Source organism: Microplitis demolitor, chromosome 4 (genome assembly GCF_026212275.2).
Source record: "Microplitis demolitor isolate Queensland-Clemson2020A chromosome 4, iyMicDemo2.1a, whole genome shotgun sequence".
NCBI classification, from domain to species: Eukaryota; Metazoa; Arthropoda; class Insecta; order Hymenoptera; family Braconidae; genus Microplitis; species Microplitis demolitor.
In genome coordinates, this window is record NC_068548.1 from 18581409 (window position 1) to 18603460 (window position 22052).

Genomic DNA, 22052 nt, shown 5'->3' on the forward strand with positions numbered 1-22052 from the left:
TTTAAATTTTACCGCCAAATTAATTTTTAAAAAATAATTTTTAACTTAAGGTAAATTCATACTATGTGTCATAGACAAAAATAAAATAAAAACAAAAACTTTAATTTAAATTATTTATTGTGTTTATAAATTTTCTATTGTTTTTAATTAATAATCAAGTAGTTATCAATTGTTGATTTATTTATGCATAACTGTTGACTTCTTTAAGCCGTTGGTATTTGGGTAAGAAGTTTTCGCTAACGTCTTGGATCATTGTTTCAACAAGCCTGTGCATGTCATATTTATGAGACCATCCCCAATCATTACGAGCTTCGGTATCATCAAAGACTTGTGGCCACGATTCAGCTGAAAATATTAATTTTATTATAAAAAAAAATTTTCTATAGTTTAAGATGATTTTGCAGTTTAAATTTTCTGATGAAATAAACATACAGATGGCTTAAGTTATGAAAACAAAAAAAAAGTAGGTAATTAAAAATTTTTTGTAGCAATTTCATAATTAAATTCACTAAAGTATCGTAAACAATTTTTTTTTTTAAATTGTTTTGACGTCTATGTCTTATTGAATCGTGTATAGAATAAAAAATTATTATATTAAATAAATACCAATTAACTGTCGTGAATCCGGTTTATATGAAATTTCAAGATCAGGAATATGTTTACGTAGTTCGTTAAATAATTCCTCTGGTGTAAAACTCATAGCGGTTACATTGTATGTACGTTTTTTTAGCATTTCATCAGGAGCATTGAGAAATTGGAACAAAGCATTCAAACAATCTTCAATATACATCATAGGTAATTTTGTATAGGGTTCTAAATAACATTCATATCTTTTTGTCATCAATCCTTCATGAAAAACTGCAACGGCATAATCTAAAACAAGTAAATAAAATAATTAAGTTGTAATTTTAGTCAAAATTAAATTATTGATTGCGACAAATTATAAAAATTCAAGTTTTGTTGTATAAAACTAAAGGTATGTAAAAAAATATATATATTTATATGAGTAAGTTTTTATGTTATTTTTATCCGGAGAATAGTTTACGGATCGTAGAATAAACAAGACAATCTCACGCTTGCAGGCTCTCAAATTTCTTCAAGATCGATTACCTCATTATGCAATTTTATCAACTAAACCGCTATTGCTGTATATTTATGTCCTAGTTATTTGTAAATATATGTACATACATTTATGTATTTATATACAAATTTATTTATTTTATTTTAAAATAACATAAAATTAAAAATAGTAATATAAAACCTGGATAATTACAATCCTTGATTAAAAACTCTAATGGAATTCGATTGGAAAATTCTAATCAGATTTAATCTGAAATTTCTGGTAGACTTTCAATTAGTTTTAATCGGGCTTAATCGGAAAGTTCCGAATAAATCCGATAGAAAGTTGATCAGAAATCGGAAAGCTAATCAGAAAAAAAAAATTTCTATTTTCCGATTAAATCCGATTCAATCTAATTGAAAAATTTAAATCGAATACTTGAAACGCGCCGATTAATTCTGATTGAATGTTTGTTTCCAATTGAATCTGATAGAAATCCAATTGAGTTTCAATTAGATTCAATCGGTTGTAATCAGAGTTTTAAATCAGGGATTTAAATGAAATAATCATATATTTTTTACCTGTAGTACCACCACCTGGAGGGTCACTGCTTATAACACCTGGAAATCTTAAGCAACGAAAATCTAATCCGAATCGATGATGATAATATTCACCAAGTAATTCAGCATGTACTTTACTGACACCATAAATTGTTCTTGGTCGTTGTACAGTTGTATTTGGTGTTGGATTACGCGGAGAATCAGGACCAAAAGCGCCAATCGTTGAAGGTACAAATATTTTCAAATTGTACTGCTTAGCCAATTCCATAACATTGTGCATTCCTAAGTATAATTAAATCAATAACTATTTAATAAATAATTCATTAACTAGTTAGTAAATTAATAAGAATCTTACGGTCTGTATTTAATTTTTTATTAAAAAAAAAAAGACAAGTAAGTATAATAACATGAATTATAATAAAAATTTATGATCAAGTGTCCGTCACAAAATTACACTCCAACGCGCTCGAAATCGTCTTTGTTATTTTACTTTCACTTATACTTTCTAAACAACACATCAAATTATTTTTTAAAAAATAATGACAGTAATAAACAAATAAAAATTTTACTGAAAATTTATCCAAGTGATTTTATTTCTTAGTTATTATTTATTCAGAAATAAATTAAAGATGCAAAGACATATTATATTTTACCTTCAATGTTGACACGCACAGCTAATGGAACATTTTGTTCACCAACAGCACTTAGTAATGCGCTGAAATGTATCAACCAATCGATCTGTTGATTAACAACTATTTTTTGCAGACCCTTGAAGTCTAAAATATCAGCAAAAATAAACGGCCCATTTGACAGAGACTCATTCGATGGTTTTATTATGTCTGATAGAATAACATTTTCATTGCCGTAATTTTTTCGTAACAATTTTGCACATTCTGTTCCCAATTGTCCTAATCCACCTAATCCACAAAAATATTTATATTTAAATACATATGTTTTTTTTTAAATTTAACTAATAAATTGAAAATAAAATCTTACCTGTTATTAAAATTCGTGGAGGTTTGTCGGAACTTTTTCTATTTTCTAAAACTCCACTTGTTTGAATTGTACGTAGATGACAAGTATTGTAAATTTTCGATTTTAATTTAAGAAATTGTCTACTTAACATTTTTAATTTCGAAGAAAGACAAAATTAAAATAAATTATTTTAATCTTTACTTTGACTATTATTGAATTAATTTAAATGTTTTATTGTACGATTGATTGATTAATGGATTTATTAATTTTTTTATGGTTTTTTAAGTTGCGATTAACGGCAGTTGAGATGCCATACGTGAAACGTTGAGATAAAATAGCCCGGAGTATCGATTGTTGATCGATTTACGGTCCAGAAACTACTGCTATCTAAAGGTTCACTTCACTGTAATATATAATAATACTAGAGTAATACTATGAATTCGGAAAACCAGTTCTGATAGAGAGAGGGCAAGATCGAACGGGAGAAGTTTTATACCTGTTCTAGACATGAAAAAAAAGTATCAACACAATTATACAATATGATAATTTAATTAATATAGGTATATTATTCTTCGAGATAAATTATAAATCATAAATGTATATACAATTTTATCCGTGTTTATATAACGGTTAAAAACATAAATACGAATACTTGTAAATATTTATATTTTATCTCAATAATAATACTTTTTATTAATTGCATGTTAACTAATTTAATTATTGTTTAATTTTTTAGTTGATTGATTTGATTATTATGAGTGACCTGGGATTTCTTGATGAATAATTTCAAAATAAAATATCAATTTCTATGCTGAGAAAAAAAAAATAACTTTACAAAAACAATATTTTTTTGAGTAATAAATTATTGTGTTATTAATTTAAAATCTAGCAAGAAGAATAATTTTCTTGAAGGAAGATAATCAAAATTTATTTTCACTTCCGCAAAAAAAATATCAAATTATCTGGAAATAAACTTGGGTTTCTTCGATTAAAAAAATTATTTTGAATGGAATCTTAAAATTTTTGCAGAAAAAATATATAAGATTGAAAAATTTAAATAGTATAATTTTCGAAAAGATCTTTTTTCTTTCAGTGTATAAACTGTTTTGTAAGCTAATTATAAATATATAATAAAATATTGTTTTATTAACGTCATAGTTTAATACACATAAACTTTTTACAATCGATAGCCTTGGTGCTACTTCATGATTTCGTAACTGCGGTACAATGTTTTTTTATTTTTTAACATAACTAAAACAGCCGAGGCTATCAAAATAAAAAGAGGCTCGTCCTAACCGGTTGAAGCCGAGTCGACGACCACTTTCTTTTATAAACTACATCTAAAATCACCTGTAAAATTTCAAAAAACAAACATACATGATCGTCTGAATTATTAAACAAACATTTATTGTTAATATTATTAGTATCATTAATTCTAATTTATTGATCACTAATAATAAAACGTAAGAAGCTCATTATAGAAAAATACATACATTATAAAATAAGTGTATTGTTCACTTTAATAAATATAAAATGTAATAATTGTAATACAGTAAATAAAAATATGAAAATGTTTGTATTTCAAAAAATTTGTAGTTGTGGAATATGCCCAAAATTTTTAATGAATGCCTTATATGTAGATTTAAGAAGTTTGCAAGTTTTTGTATTTTCGTGTGATGTATTATAACTTATTTGTTAATTAATGTATTTTTTAAAGCTATATATTTTCTTTAAATTTATAATACATTCGTTTTAATTTTTAACTTTAATTTTGTTACGGGCACTGAGTCAGAAATTCATTTGGAATGATTCAATCCATGCTAAAGTGTATATTTATATATAGTCAATTTTGCCAACTTTGAAATGTTTCGGATCATGTTTGAATTATTTCAAGTTAGGTTTTTCAATCAGGGGGTTAATAATAATAATAAAATTTATGTAGCGTCTTGCGGTAACACGTGCGCTAAGTAATTAACTTGTCGCGACTACTTAAAATCTACCATATAGTATTTTCGTTTTCTTCCACTGCTAATTGTTCTTCTCCTACATCTTCGTCATCTGCTTTATCATCATCTTCCTCTTTTTGCTCTTCTTCCTTTTCTTCCTCTAGATCTTCATCATCATCGTCTTCACCTTCACTATCACGACCGTCTAAGTCTTCTTTATCTGAACGTGGTTCATCTTCGTCTGGATTGTTTCTTGTGTTTCCCGCCTGGTTTAATCGTTTCGTCCGTTTTTTCATCACCCGAATTTGAAGCTTTAATCAATATTTTTATTAGTTAAAATAATATTTATAATTATTTACAAAACTTAAATAGTAACTATAACTATTGACAATGACAAATATTACAACATCATATAAAAATAATGAACATATAAACATGATAATGATTATCACGTACAATATGATAATCAATCCCATTGGAACATTATAATAGTTATCATTATTATTTAAAATCTGTAGAAAATAAAAAATTTTCAGACTTCTTGTATTATTAATCCTACATTTATTACTTTTTCAAATCAGGAATTACGACGTATATAACATTGTACCTGTATTACACAGTGATATTAATTTGAATATGAAAATTACGAAAAAGGATTAAAATGAGTCATCTAATATTAAATTGCTATGTATTTTAATCATTGTACACAAAAAAAAAATATTTCTTGGCGCAAGAAATATTTCGCATTACGAATTGGAAACAAAAATTTCCTTATGACAAGAAAAATTCATTGGCACAAGAAATTTTTTCTCATTTTAAGAAAATTTTGATTTTTAATTCACAATACGAAAAATTTCTCAGGGCAAATAAAAATTTTTTGCAGCAAAACTTATTACACATAATCTAATGTAGGGCATATATAAGATCAAGTTATTGAGAAATATATATTTTGAATAAATATAACAATAAATCTCAAAATTTTTTATTTTCCATAAATCATTTTCACGATTTATTCGACAAATTAAGCTCCCTGATTGAGAAAAATGATTTGGAATAATTCAAACCAATTTGAAATTATTCAAAAAAATTTGAATCGACTAATATATAGATGTACGCTTAACATGGAGCAAATCATATTTCTTAATTAGGGCTATAGAATACTTGAACTTTAAAAAATTTTTTTTTATATTCAATAAAAAGTATGAATATTTAAATTATTTGTATACACAATAAAAAATTTTTTAGTCATGCCAAAGAGGTATAACTTCTAACACACCAGTACACGCGCCCACTTTTTTTTTTAAATAATATCTTTAATATAATAATATTATACCTTTTTCATTCTTGGAGAGTTCGTTATCTCGAGATCGGGGCATTGTCAAGATTTTTAAAATTTTTTCTACTTATGTATTTGTATATTCTTTGTAAAAATTTAAAACAACTGATACTTTTAACGAATCCATAGCGTCTTTTATACTTAATGAAGACAATATGAAGATAAATAAAATTAATTTCATCGTGTAGCAACATTTCAAACTATCTAATCAATGCGTTATCAATAAAACAATGAAGAAATTTGTCTATAATTTATTTCACCATTTTACCTATGCCTGTTCTTTTCATAGAATTAAAATTTCATTAATTTTCAACAAATTATAAATATTAAACATCCAAGCGATAGCGCCCCTTATTCCTACAAAAAAAAATCAATTTTCAGAGCGGGAAGTAACAAAAAAACAACAACGAACAAGACATGAAGGCATGAAAACTCGTATGGCATCTAGGCTGGAACGTACATACGTTACAACCCAATACTGCCGTACAATTAAAATCGCATTCTTGCAATTTATTTATAAATCAATAAAATAAAAATTCTTTTAATCGCTTAATAGATTGTCAGCTGCCAAGAAATTAACATCATTATCACATCAAAAAGAAAGCAAAAGAAGTCTCGCGAATTTAACGAGTGACAATTTTCGCGCCTGTGATCATGATGATACAGCAGAGAAAGGAAAAAGATTCTATAAGCGTGTTTCACGCTATTTGAACACCAACTCCACAATATTCTCTCTTTTTTTTCTTTTCCCCTCCCTTCTTTTATACACATCTATGTACACTACACCCGTCTGTATGCAAGGATTTGGTAGCTTCAGACTTTGGCGGGATCCACTGGGACTCCCCCAGCCGTGTCGTCTTCTTTCCATTCCCCCATCCATAGATACTTCTGGTACCGCGTGTGCTTTGAACACTTCTTATCCTTGCTCTGTACTTAGTTTAAATCTGTAACGTGCAGAAGAAAAGACAAATTTTTATTTACTACCGCAATTAAATACTTAAGTGTCTTTTTTTTTTTACAATTGTCAATTTTATTTATACGTTTATTTAAACTACTAATTATTTACAGTAAATACTAAATTCAATTTTACAATTAATTTTCTTTGATCAAAGTGTTGTAATTTTTTTTTAATGATTAAAGGTAAATAAAAATTAATTAACAAATATTAAATTTCTTTTTCTGCACTTTTTTTTTTCATTTGATCAATTAATTTTTTTTTATTTTAAATTTATTCATAAAAAATTTTGTGGTGATCCGCCGACTGTGAAGTGATTGTTTTTTTTTTTCGCGTAAGTTAATTGGTATCTTTTAAAACTGACCCCAATTAAGGTGATGAAATTCAGGACTAAACACACAGCACTTGTTTATATATTGTGTATATATCTATCTATCTATTTATCTACATATATGTATACTTACTTGTCCAAACTGATCGTTATTGCAAATTGTCTGTAAGGTGCACGACCTTAATGCAACGTTGCATAACAATAATAGAGACGATTCAAATGAACGTGTATATCCTCGGACTCGTGTTGAGATCTGTAAAAATATGCAGGAAGTCCGAATCACTTTCACTTTATGTGAAACAATTTAAATGGATTTTTATTCATACTTTTCCTTACTCTTCATCTCAAATTCTATCAATCATTAAAAAAAAAATTGAACTATTATTTTAAAATTTGAGATATTACATAATTTACTTTCTTATTTAAATATTAATTATTGCATAACTAATTATTTAAGAGTAAGTCGTTAGTTTAATTATGTACAATTAGTTAGTAATTTAAGGAAAAATACATATGAAGATATATGTTTGAACGTTATTAGTACATGTTAAAAGGTATACATGTATATAAATTTGTGTCCTCAGTAAAGTTAGAAGTAATTATTAACGGCGAACGATTGTCATAGCGGTCTTTGGCTTACTTGCGGTCCGAGGATCAATTTAATCCTTCTGCGACCGTGACGTAAACGTGTTAAGAATGGACTACCATGACTCTGAACATTTGTCTCCTCTTTCATAGCCCACTATTTCCTGCACCTTAAATATATTACATTATAGTACAATACGATATGATGATATCCTTGAAATTATTATTTTGGCATTATCATTAAATTTAAATACCGTGTGTTACCTACTTATGAAACCTACTGTTTAGGTACTTAAATTAAAAACATCAGCTTAGTGAAGAACTATAGCTCCGTTTAAACTATTGCCAAATCTTTGTCACTAACTATTTTGACATCTTTAACGATCCATGCACCTGAATAAGTCTTTTATTTACACGGAGAGAAAATTATGGTAACAGTTACAATATATTATGGAAATGGTTCCCATAATGCATGGTAACTGGTTTTTTTGAAATGTTGATTATAGGAACGGCACTCGTATAATATTATGGTAACCATTCCTATAATTATGGGTATAATTCCCATATGGTATCGGAATAGTTACTATGCAACTATGATAATCATTACCATAATATTATGGTAATAATTCCTATACATTACGGTAATTGTTACCATAATATTATGGTAATGGTAACCATGATATTATAGTAACTATTACCATAATATTATGGTAATCGTTGCAAAAAAAATAAAATTATTATAATTTCTAAATATTATGAGAATTATTACCATAATATTATGATAATCATTCCCATACTATTATGGTAACTATTTCCATAATATTATGGTAATCGTTGCAAAAAAAATAAAATTATTATAATTTATAAATATTATGAGAATTATTACCATAATATTATGATAATCATTCCCATACTATCATGGTAATAATTCTCAAACATTATGGGAATGATTACCATAATACTATGGTAACCATTACCATAATATTATGGTTATGTTTACCATAATATTATAGGAATAGTTGGCATAATATATAGGGCTTATTCCCATATACACTTAGGAACCATTACAATGTGGTTATAGGGTTGGTTACTATTTGCTTATGGGAACTATTCCTATGAGTATGGTAATCATTACTATGATTCTTTCACACGTGATATGGGAACTGTTACCATAATGATAGGAATTGTTCCCATACTTATGGGAACTTTTCCCAGAATGTATGGGTCTATATCCCATAATCCCAAGTAATCATTACCATAACGGTATGGGATGATATTTCATAAACGTACTAGGAACAGTTACCATAATTTTCTCTTCGTGTACTTTTTAATTTAATTATTCGATAGTTTAAGTTGTTTTACTTATTTATTTATTTTTTTTTATATTGTAGAAAAGAGGGAAATGATGAAAAAGTGACGATTAAATTATTATCACAATGGGAACGACATCGGAAGGTCGGCGTCAAGGCTTATGCCTTATATTGTTGTTAGTTTTTATTGTTAAAATTGTTAAAAGTCAAAATGATTATGGGTGTCCATCTCAAGAAAAAATTCTACCATGTAGATGTTCTATGAGGGAAATGGAATATCAAATATGGTAATTTCTTTTTAAATATCTTATATATTTACTAGTATACGGAGAGAATTTTTTGATAAAATTTACCCTGCAATTTAAAGTAAACCTCAACCAAAAACAAAATAAACACAGAAAGAATAAAAACTCATTCTTTTTGTTTTTATTTTTTACTCTTTTTCATTTGAAAATTACTCGAAATTGAGATTTTCTACCCCATAATTGAACACTATTTACAAACAAAAGAGTAATTATTCATCCAAGTCCAGTTATACTCACAATTAACGAGTAAAATTTATTAGATAATTCTTTCCGTGCAGGTTTAATAAAAATTTATTTGTGAAATTTATGGTGTGAAATTTTTTTAGTGTAAAACATCAAGCGGTGTACTTGTAATATAGTATGAGTATTTTCTTTCACACCGTTTGTTGTTATTGCTTCAAATATTGCTCGATTATATAATCTGTAGTCAAAAACTATCAAATAATGTATAGGTTTCAGTATTAGTATATCATTATTATTATTGATGTTGATTATTTTAAAATAAAACTGAATACTTACAGTGTCGAAGTAATAGAGTTTTAAATAAAGCACTGAGACATTTACAGTATTTACACCGTGGGTGGTATGAATCATCTAATTCACATGGTCCAAAATTTAACACCATGTGTCTTATGACTTTTACACCGGCAGTGTTGAAAATTTTAACACCGAATCATTTACACCACTTCGCGTACTCAAAACTTTTTACGGTGCATAGTTAGTTTTATTGAGTACCGGATAAAATTTCTTGTCTATTTCAAAAAATTTTGTAATCATTTTACAATAATTTAAATGATCAAAAACTTTTTCGAAGCACAACGTAATACATCAAAATTTTTTTATTTTAAGATTTTTTTTTGCTTGTTTTTATTACCGTATATGTTGTCATATAATTAATATTCAATGAATCGATAATGACTTCAATATTTTATATAAAAAATTTTTTTCATTTTCTTCCTAATTTTTCAGTTGTCCCATTGTACCCCAGATACTTTGTATCGCTTCAAAATACATCATAATTTTTTTTTCATCAAACTATTAGGAATTCCGACATGTCTCAGTTTCACCTAATTGTTAATTTCTTTTAACGGTTAATTAGTTAAAAAAAAATTTAATTTCTACATTGAAACTGCACACGAATAAAATTATTTTTTTTTTTTTGTTAACCCAAAGGCAAGTAAATATGATTTAAAAAAAATATAATTGTCCGAATAAATTCAGCAAAGTAAACATATTTTATAACAAGAATGAATAAGACCAAGTGTAAATAATTATTTTGTGACTTAAAATATTATTAAAAAATCAGTGATAATTTTTTAAAAATTAAAATTGACTAATTAACAAAAATGTAATTTTTATTTTAGGTGTAGTCACAGCGAATTACCAAAAGTACTAGAAGGTTTAAAAGCCGTAAGTCACTATATAAGTCATCCAGTCGACGAATTAATACTCGAAAACAACAACTTGCCAAGTTTACCCGGCAAAGTATTTACAAACTTACGAGTATTGCGTTTAATGCTAAGAAATAATCATCTAGAACGCGTGTCTTCAGGATGGCTAGATGGTCTTCATGATTCTCTATTAGAATTATTCATTGTCGAGCCGGATTTGCGGTCACTACCCATCGACAGCTTAGACAATCTCCTAGGTCTTGAAGCCATCACAATACAAAGTAAATCAATGAAACGTTTACCAAGATTTTCAAGTTTAACAAAACTTCGTTACCTACAAGTCAATTCCCCAACTCTATTGGAATTATTACCAGTTAATTTTCGCGATTTACCAAATTTAGAACAACTACACATCTTTGGTAGTCCAAAATTGATGCGTTTAGAAGCTGGACTGTTTAAAAATTTACCAAAACTAGCGTTAATAAATATAACAAGCTGTGGAATTATTTGGATCCATCCTCGTGCGTTTGTTGATCTTCCGGAATTACGGGAAATATCATTTGAAGACAACAAGATTCCTGATGCCGCAATAGTCGGCCGTGCAATGATGGAACTACCAGTATTATCAGTTATTCGTTTGAACAGCAATAAAATAACACGACTACAAGAGGAAGCATTTATAAATTTACCATCATTAAGTAGACTATATCTCACAGGAAATTTTATAACAGAAATATTTTCCGGTGCTTTTCAAATGCTACCAGTTCTACGTGTGTTAGATTTAAATTACAATCTTATCAACAGAATACACCCAGACTTTTTTATACAACGTACTGGTAGTACTCTAGAGGAATTATGGATCATGGGTAATCGCTTGAATCACGTAAACGAATTACGTGCAATCCTAGAAGCTTTGCCACGACTGAAATTTCTTGATGCTTCCTACAATCAATTTGATGAAATTCCTTTTGGTGCACTAAGAGGACATCCAACATTAGAACGTCTTCATCTTGATCATAATCGACTTACTTTTTTACAAAGGGAGACTTTTTCAGCGATGCCAGCACTCAGAGAATTGAGACTTAAAAATAATTCGCTTACTAATCTTTTAGAAGCTCCATTCTGGAATTTACCTGGATTAAAGGTTAATTAATTATTTTTAAAATTTTACTGTAAAAAATCGGGAGTGATTACGAATTTTATTTAAATCTGAATTTACTCCGTCACTTTAAGTTTCGGAGTTTTTTCAAAAAACCCCTCCGCATACGGAGTAAATAAGGAGTTTCTCTTTTTAGTGGAGTGATTTCGGACGGGTCTGGATTTTATTCAAATCTGCATTCACTTCGATTCGAAGTTTTAATTTTAAAATAAATTCCCCTTCGGAATAAATTTCACTCCGAGAGAAATAAATAAATAAATAGTCACCCGTTCCACATTTACTTCGAATCCACTCCGGATTTAATGGTGACCAACCTAATGAACTTTGAAAATGGAACCTTAACAATTTGAACTTGACAATTTGAATTTTCGTAAATTTGAACTTTTATGAATAAAACAACCTATTAATATTCTTATAAATATCAATGATGATGATGATGAAGAACTCATAAATAAATCAAAGTTTATTATTATAAAAATAATTATATTAAAAAAAAAAAATTATTTTTTTTGAAAGAAATACTAAATTATTCAAAGTTCAAATTTAAAAAAATTCAAATTGCCAGAGTTTAAATTTCTAATTTCAAAGTGTATAAGTTTAAATTTTCGAAGTTCATTAAGTATGGAACCGTTTTAATCCGCGTTCACTCGAAAAATTTTTTACAGTAACCATTTATGTTTTTTTACAGGGGCTTGATTTATCAGAGAATTATTTCAGACATGTTGAGCCAATACTATTAGAAAATTTACCAAATTTACGTAGACTTGATTTAAGTGGCAATGGTATTGGAATGTTGGAACCAGAGTCATTTTTAAATGTACCAGCACTAGAGCATCTTAATTTATCTCATAATGCTATTTCAATAATTCATCCGATGACAATGAGACACTTAACAAGCTTATATGAACTCGACATCGGTTGGAATAGACTCATAGAATTGGTACCAGGTCTGCCAAAAAATATTGAACATTTACACTTGCCGATGAATCGTATTGTCATGTTACCGTCGATAGAAACTCAAGACCTAGCATTACCAGCACTGAGATCTCTTGATTTAAATGCCAATGGCATTGAAAGAATAATACCTGGTACTTTAAGTGAGTTACCAAGTTTGAGAAAATTGAATTTAGGATACAATGCAATAAGATTAATTGAAGATGGAACATTTGATGGGCTTTCGAGGCTCGAACAGCTGGATCTGAAGTATAATCACATCATGTCTCTTCATGGTAGAAGTTTCAAACCTCTTAGAATGCTAATGGATTTAAGTCTCAGGGGAAATAGATTGGAAGTTATACGACCAGATATATTTGCTGACAATGTTCAACTTCAGCGGCTTGATTTGGCGATAAATAATTTAGCGCAAATTCCTCACGCGACATTTTCTAATACTAGGTAATAAAAATATTAATTTATAAATTATATTTTAATTATTAATAAAATATAAATTTATTTTTCTAATGAAAATACACTTTCGGTTGTGTAATTTAAAAATTATTACTGAGAGTTGAGAAAGTCTAATGAGACAATAATTATCACGGTGTTGTGATTTCGTTGCGTGTTTAGAAATAACTGTCACTTACTTTTAATTAAATACTACAACTGGAAAATTCATCTATTGTTGATTTATTAAAATTTATTTTTATTATTACAGAGATTTAAAAGAACTTCATGTGTCGTATAATACATTAACAGAATTACCCGGGTCACTGCACGGACTCACCTCACTCGAAGTTCTTGATTTAAGTTTTAATAAATTAAATACATTGTCTTCAGACACATTGAGCAGCCTAACATCACTTCTTGAATTAAAACTAGTGAGAAATAAAATAAAAGAATTACGTGAAGGTGCATTCAATCGATTACTACGATTAAGTTTTATTGATCTTGAGAATAATGATTTGAGAGTTATCGAGAGAAATGCAATTAAAAATTTACCTGAGCTTCAGGCAATTCGTCTTGGGAAAAATCGTATTCAGGTAATTATTTATAAATATTTGTATTTTATAATTTTTTAATTATTAAATATTTCAGATGATTCCAACTGGTGCATTTACTGACCTGCCACTTCTACAGAGTGCAGAAATGCAAGACAACCGAATTCAAGAAATCGCAATCAATGCATTCATCAATGTACCAAATCTTTTGCTTCTTAATTTAAGTTACAATCTTTTACCAAGCTTAGAACATGCAGGGATTTCTAACTTACGGTCACTTGAAGTACTTGATCTCAGTCATAATCGTTTGACTCGTGTTTCAAGTGAAAATCTTGCTACCTTAGATTGGTTAGTCGAACTGAAGGTAACTTTACTTATTATTATTACATTTTTTTATAGTAATTTGCATTTGGTCGATAATGTATGCAGATATTGGTTTGATACACTTGCATAGATAAATATGATTCTTATCAAGGACATTCTCAGACAGTGCCCCCGATTTTTTAAAAATTTTAATGACTTTCAAATGCCATAAGCGTATTAAAATTTTATCAATTAAAATATTAATGGAAAAGAGGACAACGTAGTTGCAATTTAGCTGAGATATAGATTTTAAAAAAATTATATATAGTCATCAATTGGGAATTTAACGAAATTCGGAAGATAAATTTCAGTAAAATCATGTCAATTCTATAATTTGAATTTTCGAATTTTGTAGGCTAAAATTTATTTAACAAATTTCGTTCAGCTCTTAATTGATAACAACTGCAAGTAATTTTTTTAAAAAATTCTATATCTCAATGAAAAGTCGAGGGCACTGTCTGAGAACGCCCTTAATCTTAAGAGTCATATTAATCTACACAAGTTTAGCAAACTTTTCCCTACTGACTCAAACTTATACTAGTAGGGAAGTAATCTGCGACAGGTAAAATTGCAATAGTTTGAGTGGAGTTTAATGAGTTTACGGAGACAAAAATACTCAAATACAATGATATATGTATACGAAAACATATACAAATTACAACTAAACTGTCTGAAGTAAACATCTTAAAGTAATTAAATTCCTAAATTTACATGATAGTGAAAGTAACAGACACTCGTGTATTTTGTTATTAAACATTAATAGAAAATTTTTTGTTTAATTTTTGTCAAAACCTTTTCAAAATCTTTATATGCATATTTTCAAATTATTTTTTTTATATTAATTTTTAATTTGTTTACTAAAATTTAAAAATTACCAGATATGCAATTTTCATTATAATAAATTTAATAATGAAATAATAGAAATTAACATAAGAAAATATTATATTAGGAAAACAGATTGTTAATCAAATTATTATTGTTCATAAATATCTATAAAGTGTTAAAATTTTTATTGTTATTATTATATTTTATTAAGATTTACATCAGACGTGTCATCTTTATTTGTGATTAATTAAATTCAAAATATATGTATTCCCGGTTTTTTTAATTTTTTAATAAATTTATTGGTTTATATAGCAGTTTCCGTAAGCTGTGTTTGAAACCATAATTTTGATACCCGGTCATAGGGCTTTTCTCATAATTAATTTATCGTCATTCCAATGCATTTATTTATTTCATTAATTCACATTTGTATTTTCAAACGATAACATTACACCTCTCTGTTACTGTTACCACAACAGTTTCGAGAATCAATCGAGAATCATAGAGCTCTAGTTAAGGGTTGAGTAAATGAATTAAAATAAAAAAGAACAAGAATGAAATAAATAATTTTACTTTCTGTTATCTAAAATTTAATTTGAATACCCCATATAATAAAGTCATTTTGATATGTAATGATATTAATTCAACAAGAAAAAAAAGGGAAAATACTTTTGATAAAAACGTCAATTAAGTCGTAGTAAATTACTGGCTGTAATTTTATAAAACCACTTTATAAATTAATTCATTATTTGTGTTAAAAAAAAAAAAAAAAAAAAAAAACAATGACACTTTCACAAGAAGAGAGAAATTTCCCTATTTCTACGTAACCTTGTAATCTTCTCGTTATGCTAGGGCAAGTAAAGAGCAATTACTTAGACGCGCATTGTTAATTATGGAAATTATCAATTTTTTTTAACAAATTAATTAAACGTCAAAAATATGAAGAGATCATTGTTATATTTAATCCCAGTGCTTATAATTTTATTTATATTAAAATAAATATTTTTTATTTATTTAAAATAGATAGATCACAATCGTATTTGTGGTATCCAAGGATCACCGTTTGACAACATGCCGAGATTAAGAGTATTGAGTATGAGAAGTAACCGGATGTCATCGATATCGGAGAGTGTATTTAAAAGATTGCGATCCAATATAGCAGTCTTGGATATTGATGGGAATCCACTGTCTTGTTCTTGTGGTATGATTTGGCTAAGAGGATGGCTCCAACAATCATCATCAGAAGGTCCACGTTGTGCTGATGGCTCACTCTTTAGAGACATAAGACTCTCAAGACAAGATTGTCTGAAGAAAAAATATACGGAACCTATTCATCCTGGATGTGAAACTGAATTTATTGATCAATCTTTATTACCTGCTTGTAAGTTAATTTTCTAAATATATTTATTAGTGAAAAATTAATACTGCCAAATTATTAAATAATTTTATTAAAAATTTTTTTAGATTACGGAGAAGGTAAACCTCCACCAGCTTGGATGAATACAAATAATCCATCAAAATTAACCCAGAATCCTGATTACTACTATGATGATTACCCTGACAATGAACACAATATTACTAAAAATCCGACAAATAAACTAAGTAATGACAAAACTTATTCAACAATAATGTCACATATTAAAACGGGCCCAATTAAATTTGTCCAAACGACAACAGCAATGTCACCAAAACCTCCAAACGATAATTTGACGAAGAAAAAAAATCCATTACCACCATCACCAAGTAGTTCCGGTTTTACATTTTTTGGTGTACCACTGCCGAATTTAAATTTAAACCTCTGGGGCTCGGGAAAAAAGTCTCAAAGAAAAGACGACCCAAGACCTGGACGAAGTAGATATCGAACTTATCCACCAAGTGAACCGGAATTTCATAAAGGATTTACTCCATTCCCAGAAACTCAAGGAGGTTTCAAACCGATTGTCGATCCACAAATTATTTTTGAACGAAAAAAAAATAATACAATAGGTAACGCTGCTACGATTACTCGTGTCTATCAAGTACCCAGTAAAAAAAATGATGATAATAATAATAATAATAGTAGTAGTAATAATAACACTAGTAATAAAAAACAGAAAAATGATGACGTTTATAAAATAAAAAATGATCCGTCTGCATTACCAAGTGCTACAGATCCACGTCGAGTGTTATCAAGTTCTCTAAAATATGATAGTACTACAACAGAAACTTCTCCATCGCCTACAACTCTTGCAGCAGTAATAAATACATCTACTACAGCATACAGCAATATAGAACTCAATGATGATTCTGATGAGAATGTTTTTCTCGGTGGTAAAATAGCCAGTCGAATAGTTTGGACAACTCCAGCAACAACTACTCGCGCGATAGAAGACAATTCCACAGCATTCACATCTACAGAAAAAAATTATCAAACAGAGCAAGATGTTTTTTGGAATTCCGAAGACCCAGCATCGATTCCAAAACCAACGAGAACGACTCCGATGTCTACTGAAGTGACAAGTGATTTTACATCACCAACATCTCAAGATTCATCAACCGATATGATGGAAACGACTTTAAAAACGCACATATCATCTCAGACTTCGCGTGCACTTGAGCCTTCAGCTTTATCAGCATTTTTGATTCCCGGTGGACAAATTCCTGCATCAAATCCAGTGTTTTCTATAAAACCATCTGGGCGATCTACTATCGTTAAAGTAATGGCTCCGATGGGATCCGAAAGCAGTCGCAGTGGAAAAACGAAGCTAATTAACGACACAAGTGAAACCGATAAATTAACAAACTTAGAAACTGTTAAAAAACCGTCAAGAAATAACTTAAAAATACGTAATGATGATGACGATCCTTTTAATTGGTACTACCAGAATTACAATGAAACCAATTTAGAACCTTATGTGGGCGAAGCTTACAACTGCAGCACGATAGTATATTTATCATATTTTTTAATTGTTTTACAATTATATATATCCTTGGTATGCTATTAATTAATAAATGTAATTAGATAATTAGATAATATTAATCAAATGGATTGACTGTAATACCAAAGTCTGTTTTAAATAATTTAAGAATATTTTATAAACTAATAAAAATTTTTTAATAATTAATTTAGCCAAGTACTTGTTATTTATTTATATTTTATTATTATTATAATTATTATTATTATATTAACAATGCAGTTCATTCTCACTGAGAGTAATTAATATAGAAGTAGAAAATACAACGCCTAGTATTATTAATTTTATTTTTTCATTATTTATTCGATTAAATTATTTTTTTATTTTCAGGATAAATAAAATGCCAATGACGTTGTTATTATTATTATTATTATTAACTTTGTAGCTGACGGTTTGATGTTTGTAGTTAAAAAAAAACATTTGTAAATGTACAAAGAACTAGTACTCAGTTCAATTGAAGATTAATCGTATTTTTCTTTCGTTTTTTAAATTTTTTTCCAAGTGGTCATGGCTTACATTTAAAATATTTACTATGATGCATTTTTAAATTTCAATTTAATTTACATAAATGCAATGGTGACCAACATAGTTACCTTTTTTTACGATAATTAATCACACGAAGAATCTTCACTTGTTTTTTTTTTTTTTTTTTAATTAATCAAGTCTCTGGTTCATCACTTAGCTTTAGATTTATCTTTCTCTTCTTTCTTTTCTTCTTCTTTTTTTTCTTCCTTCTTGGTATCGGATTTTTTATCCGTTTCCTTTTTCTCAGCATCACGATTTGTTAATTTGTTATTTATAAGGTTGTGTAGAGCAATTATAGACCTTACAAGAGCTGCTAAGTACACTACTAACATTTGATCATTAGTTTTTACATATAATGAGTCCACAAAAGTATTTTGAGTCATGTCAGGGAGTAAATTAAATATATCTTGGAGTTGATAGACTATTTGATGGTTTATTGGAAGCTTTCCACTGCCAACCTATAATTTTATTTTATTAAATTTAATAAATTATTTAGAATAATTGTCACATAATACAACAAAAATATTTTCTTTGCCCTTGAGAAAAATAATAATTTTTTTTTATAAGTTTTTCAGTCTCACATATCAGTCTTTAGAAATTTCAATTTCATGTTTAAGGATATTTTTAGACAGCCCCCTACTTTTCTAAAATTTTCAATGACTTTGTTATAAGCGTATTAAAATTTTATCAATTAATTAAAAAAAAACTAAAGTATTAATTGAAAAAATGAAAATTTCGCTGAGATATAGATTTAAAAAGAATTAATTACAGTTGATATTAATTTGGAGTTAAACAAAATTTGAAAAATAAATTTCAATAAAATCTTTAAGCCAATTTTATAATTTGAATTTTCAAATTTTATAGGCTAAAATTTATTTAACAAATTTCGTTCAGCTCCTAATTGATAACAACTGCAAGTAATTTTTAAAAAATTCTATATCTCAATGAAATAGCACCTACGTTGTCCTTTTTTCAATTAAAATTAAAATTTTTTTTTAATTAATTAATAAAATTTTGATACGCTTATAACAGTTGAAAATCATCTGTTTGAGGATACTCTTAATGATCGTTTAAAAGATTGCAATAAACAAGACAATCAATGCGACTTATTGGAAAATTAAAGACTCTAACAACTTAAAATTCATGCAGACGTGTAGAGTCTCGCGATCACTTGACGTCTGTCATTAGCAATCAATAATATCTACTTTAATAACTCAACTAATATATCTAAAAATTTAAATACGAAATTGCATTACTGTAGCTAGCAATTTAAAACTGTCAATATGTTCGATCTTTGAGGCCCAATTTAAGTTGTACTGCTATAAAATAAATAGAAAAAATTATTATATTTACTTGTAGCAAGTAATCCCTAATTTCCCGAAGTTGAGCATGAATTCCCTTGAGCCCAAGTAATTGATTAGTAATTCTCTGACTTAATGTACCAACTGTTGTATCTTTGATATCTCTTAGTAAATGCTCTACACCAACTTCTTCAGCTTCTTCAGCACCTATTTCACTCGGGATATGCTCAAAAGTCTTTGATGTTGGTGACCCATCCTAAGTACGAAAATAAATTATTTATTTTGAAATTGCTATTCAATATTTACAATCATTTTTTTTTAATTAATAATTAATAATTATAAAATAGAACAAGTACATCATGAACTTCTTCAATAGCTTGATATGCCTCAGTAGGAAGACCAAGATCCTTTGGTTTAGCATCAATAATAACAAGAACCGAATTAGGACAATATCTCCTTATCAATTCATTTATTGCTACGTCATTTTGATGAAGTTTGGGACCTGTATGATACCATCCAACGACTTTTTCACGAGCTAAAAAATAATAAATTAAATAATCATAAATTTAAAGAATTTTCTATTACTATTTTTTTTTAAACGTACAAAAATTTGATAATTACCATTAACTTTTTTGAACATTCCAAACATATTCTCAAGGTAGTCATGGTCAAGAAACCATACTGATTTATCCTTGTCATCCTCGTCAAAAGGAACTAAAAATAGAAATTCCAATAAATGTTTTAGTAAAAATTAATCATGTAAAATAATTAAAATTAATGAATCAAGTAATTGATGATTTGAAAGAAAAAGTTGAAAGTTATTATTATTTAAATAAATAAAATGAATAGTGATAAATAATAAAACTAACCTGCAAAACTGTTTGACACGTCTAATACACCCTTAGCTCGCCAAGATCCAAGTAAAACACCAACGACACGTTTTTGATTACCTATTTTTCCCATACGAGTAAAATGGTCCACGACACTTAATAATACCAGTGGATGGACCACAACTTTTGTTGTAAGGACTTCTTGACTCGGCATTTTTGATGATTATTACTCTTTTCTGTACTGCTCTATACTTGGCGTGCTAACTTGCCTCTATCATACAACTTAACACACTCGATATTAATTTATATATTTATCTCTCTTCTTTTATCATTTCTCACCATTCTTCTTCTCTCTTTATGCTTTACTTGTATTGTATTGTATAAGTTTTGGAAGCAATGAAAGATGGCGCTAAGTTCGGATTTAAAATTAGCGGCAATTTTTTACACATTTAAAACATGATCCAATTAGCAGACATTCAACAACTTTTTGATTTTTATTTTAACAATTTAATTTACAAATAAAAAAAATAAACTAAAAATATGCACGGGTAGTCAACTAATTTCAGTATCAATGTATAATTATGAGTATGAATGTAGCAGACATCAGACAAGTTTAAAATAATAAATAGAGTAAATAATTAATAAAATAAAATTAAAAAAAAAATCTCTTAAAAAATTAAAAATTAATAATTGTTTTTTTTTTTTATAAATGTTATTTTTTTAATTATTTACTCTATTTATTTATAATTTTAAATTTGTCTCATGCCTGCTACATTCACACTCGTTTATAATTGTGAGTGTAGCAGATATTTGTCAAAATCGTTATAATTTTGAAATAAATAAACAAAATTTAAATCGAATAAAATGCGCACTTATGAAATTTAGAAAAGGCCATTCGACAGCCGAAATGGAGGTAGATTTTTCATTATTTGATTATTTCATCCTTTCAAATAAACATTAATAACAAAATAAATTTTTTTTTTAACATTCTCGAATATTTTCTAGGTTATACAACAAAAAATTTTAAGTTAAATGCAATAAAATTTAAAAATTGAAAAAATTATCGGAATGATAAGTTGAATCGCGAAAATTGAAGTTAAAGAGAAAAAAATTATCTACGAAAAAGTATTCTATGTTCTTTACTATAGAATTAATAGTTAATACGAAACTAAATAAAATAATTTAGGTTGAAATTTCAATTATGATAGATCTAAGTGTCATACTTGAAATGAGTAATATACACAGTTAAATAAAACCAAATTGAATATAGGCACTTAAATTGAAAAATTAGGATTTGATAAGTGTTACACAGTAATGATATAAATTCAATTAGTTTCATAAATTTACTAAAGAATACAGTAGTTAGATTTCTATAAATTCTATTGAAAGTAGAAGAATAAATGCAAT

The 22052-nt window shown here is 27.7% G+C and overlaps 4 protein-coding genes across 4 annotated transcripts; 1 reads left to right on the plus strand and 3 right to left on the minus strand.

The window, feature by feature from the left end:
- Nucleotides 1–99: 99 nt before the first annotated feature.
- Nucleotides 100–3171, minus strand: LOC103568302 (L-threonine 3-dehydrogenase, mitochondrial). The gene is made up of 5 exons (XM_008545119.2): nucleotides 2617–3171; nucleotides 2274–2537; nucleotides 1642–1902; nucleotides 607–873; nucleotides 100–345 (listed from the first exon to the last, which is right to left on the minus strand). The coding sequence occupies exons 1-5, from the start codon at nucleotides 2744–2746 to the stop codon at nucleotides 182–184; spliced, it is 1086 nt and encodes a 361-aa protein (XP_008543341.1). The 5' UTR covers nucleotides 2747–3171; the 3' UTR covers nucleotides 100–181.
- On the plus strand, nucleotides 1757–18019 carry LOC103568379 (protein artichoke). Its single transcript, XM_014440810.2, has 8 exons — nucleotides 1757–1848; nucleotides 9140–9345; nucleotides 10728–11898; nucleotides 12602–13308; nucleotides 13568–13892; nucleotides 13948–14214; nucleotides 16059–16416; nucleotides 16500–18019. The coding sequence occupies exons 2-8, from the start codon at nucleotides 9185–9187 to the stop codon at nucleotides 18017–18019; spliced, it is 4509 nt and encodes a 1502-aa protein (XP_014296296.2). The 5' UTR covers nucleotides 1757–1848; nucleotides 9140–9184.
- LOC103568380 (nucleoplasmin-like protein ANO39) lies at nucleotides 4592–7899 on the minus strand. Its single transcript, XM_053737934.1, has 2 exons — nucleotides 7804–7899; nucleotides 4592–4852 (listed from the first exon to the last, which is right to left on the minus strand). The coding sequence occupies exons 1-2, from the start codon at nucleotides 7897–7899 to the stop codon at nucleotides 4592–4594; spliced, it is 357 nt and encodes a 118-aa protein (XP_053593909.1).
- Nucleotides 18020–18336: 317 nt separating the features above from the next.
- On the minus strand, nucleotides 18337–20948 carry LOC103568301 (26S proteasome non-ATPase regulatory subunit 7). Its single transcript, XM_008545118.2, has 5 exons — nucleotides 20685–20948; nucleotides 20437–20529; nucleotides 20172–20350; nucleotides 19868–20071; nucleotides 18337–18972 (listed from the first exon to the last, which is right to left on the minus strand). Exons 1-5 carry the CDS (start codon nucleotides 20857–20859, stop codon nucleotides 18664–18666), a joined length of 960 nt encoding a protein of 319 aa, XP_008543340.1. The 5' UTR covers nucleotides 20860–20948; the 3' UTR covers nucleotides 18337–18663.
- Between the last annotated feature and the right edge of the window lie 1104 nt (nucleotides 20949–22052).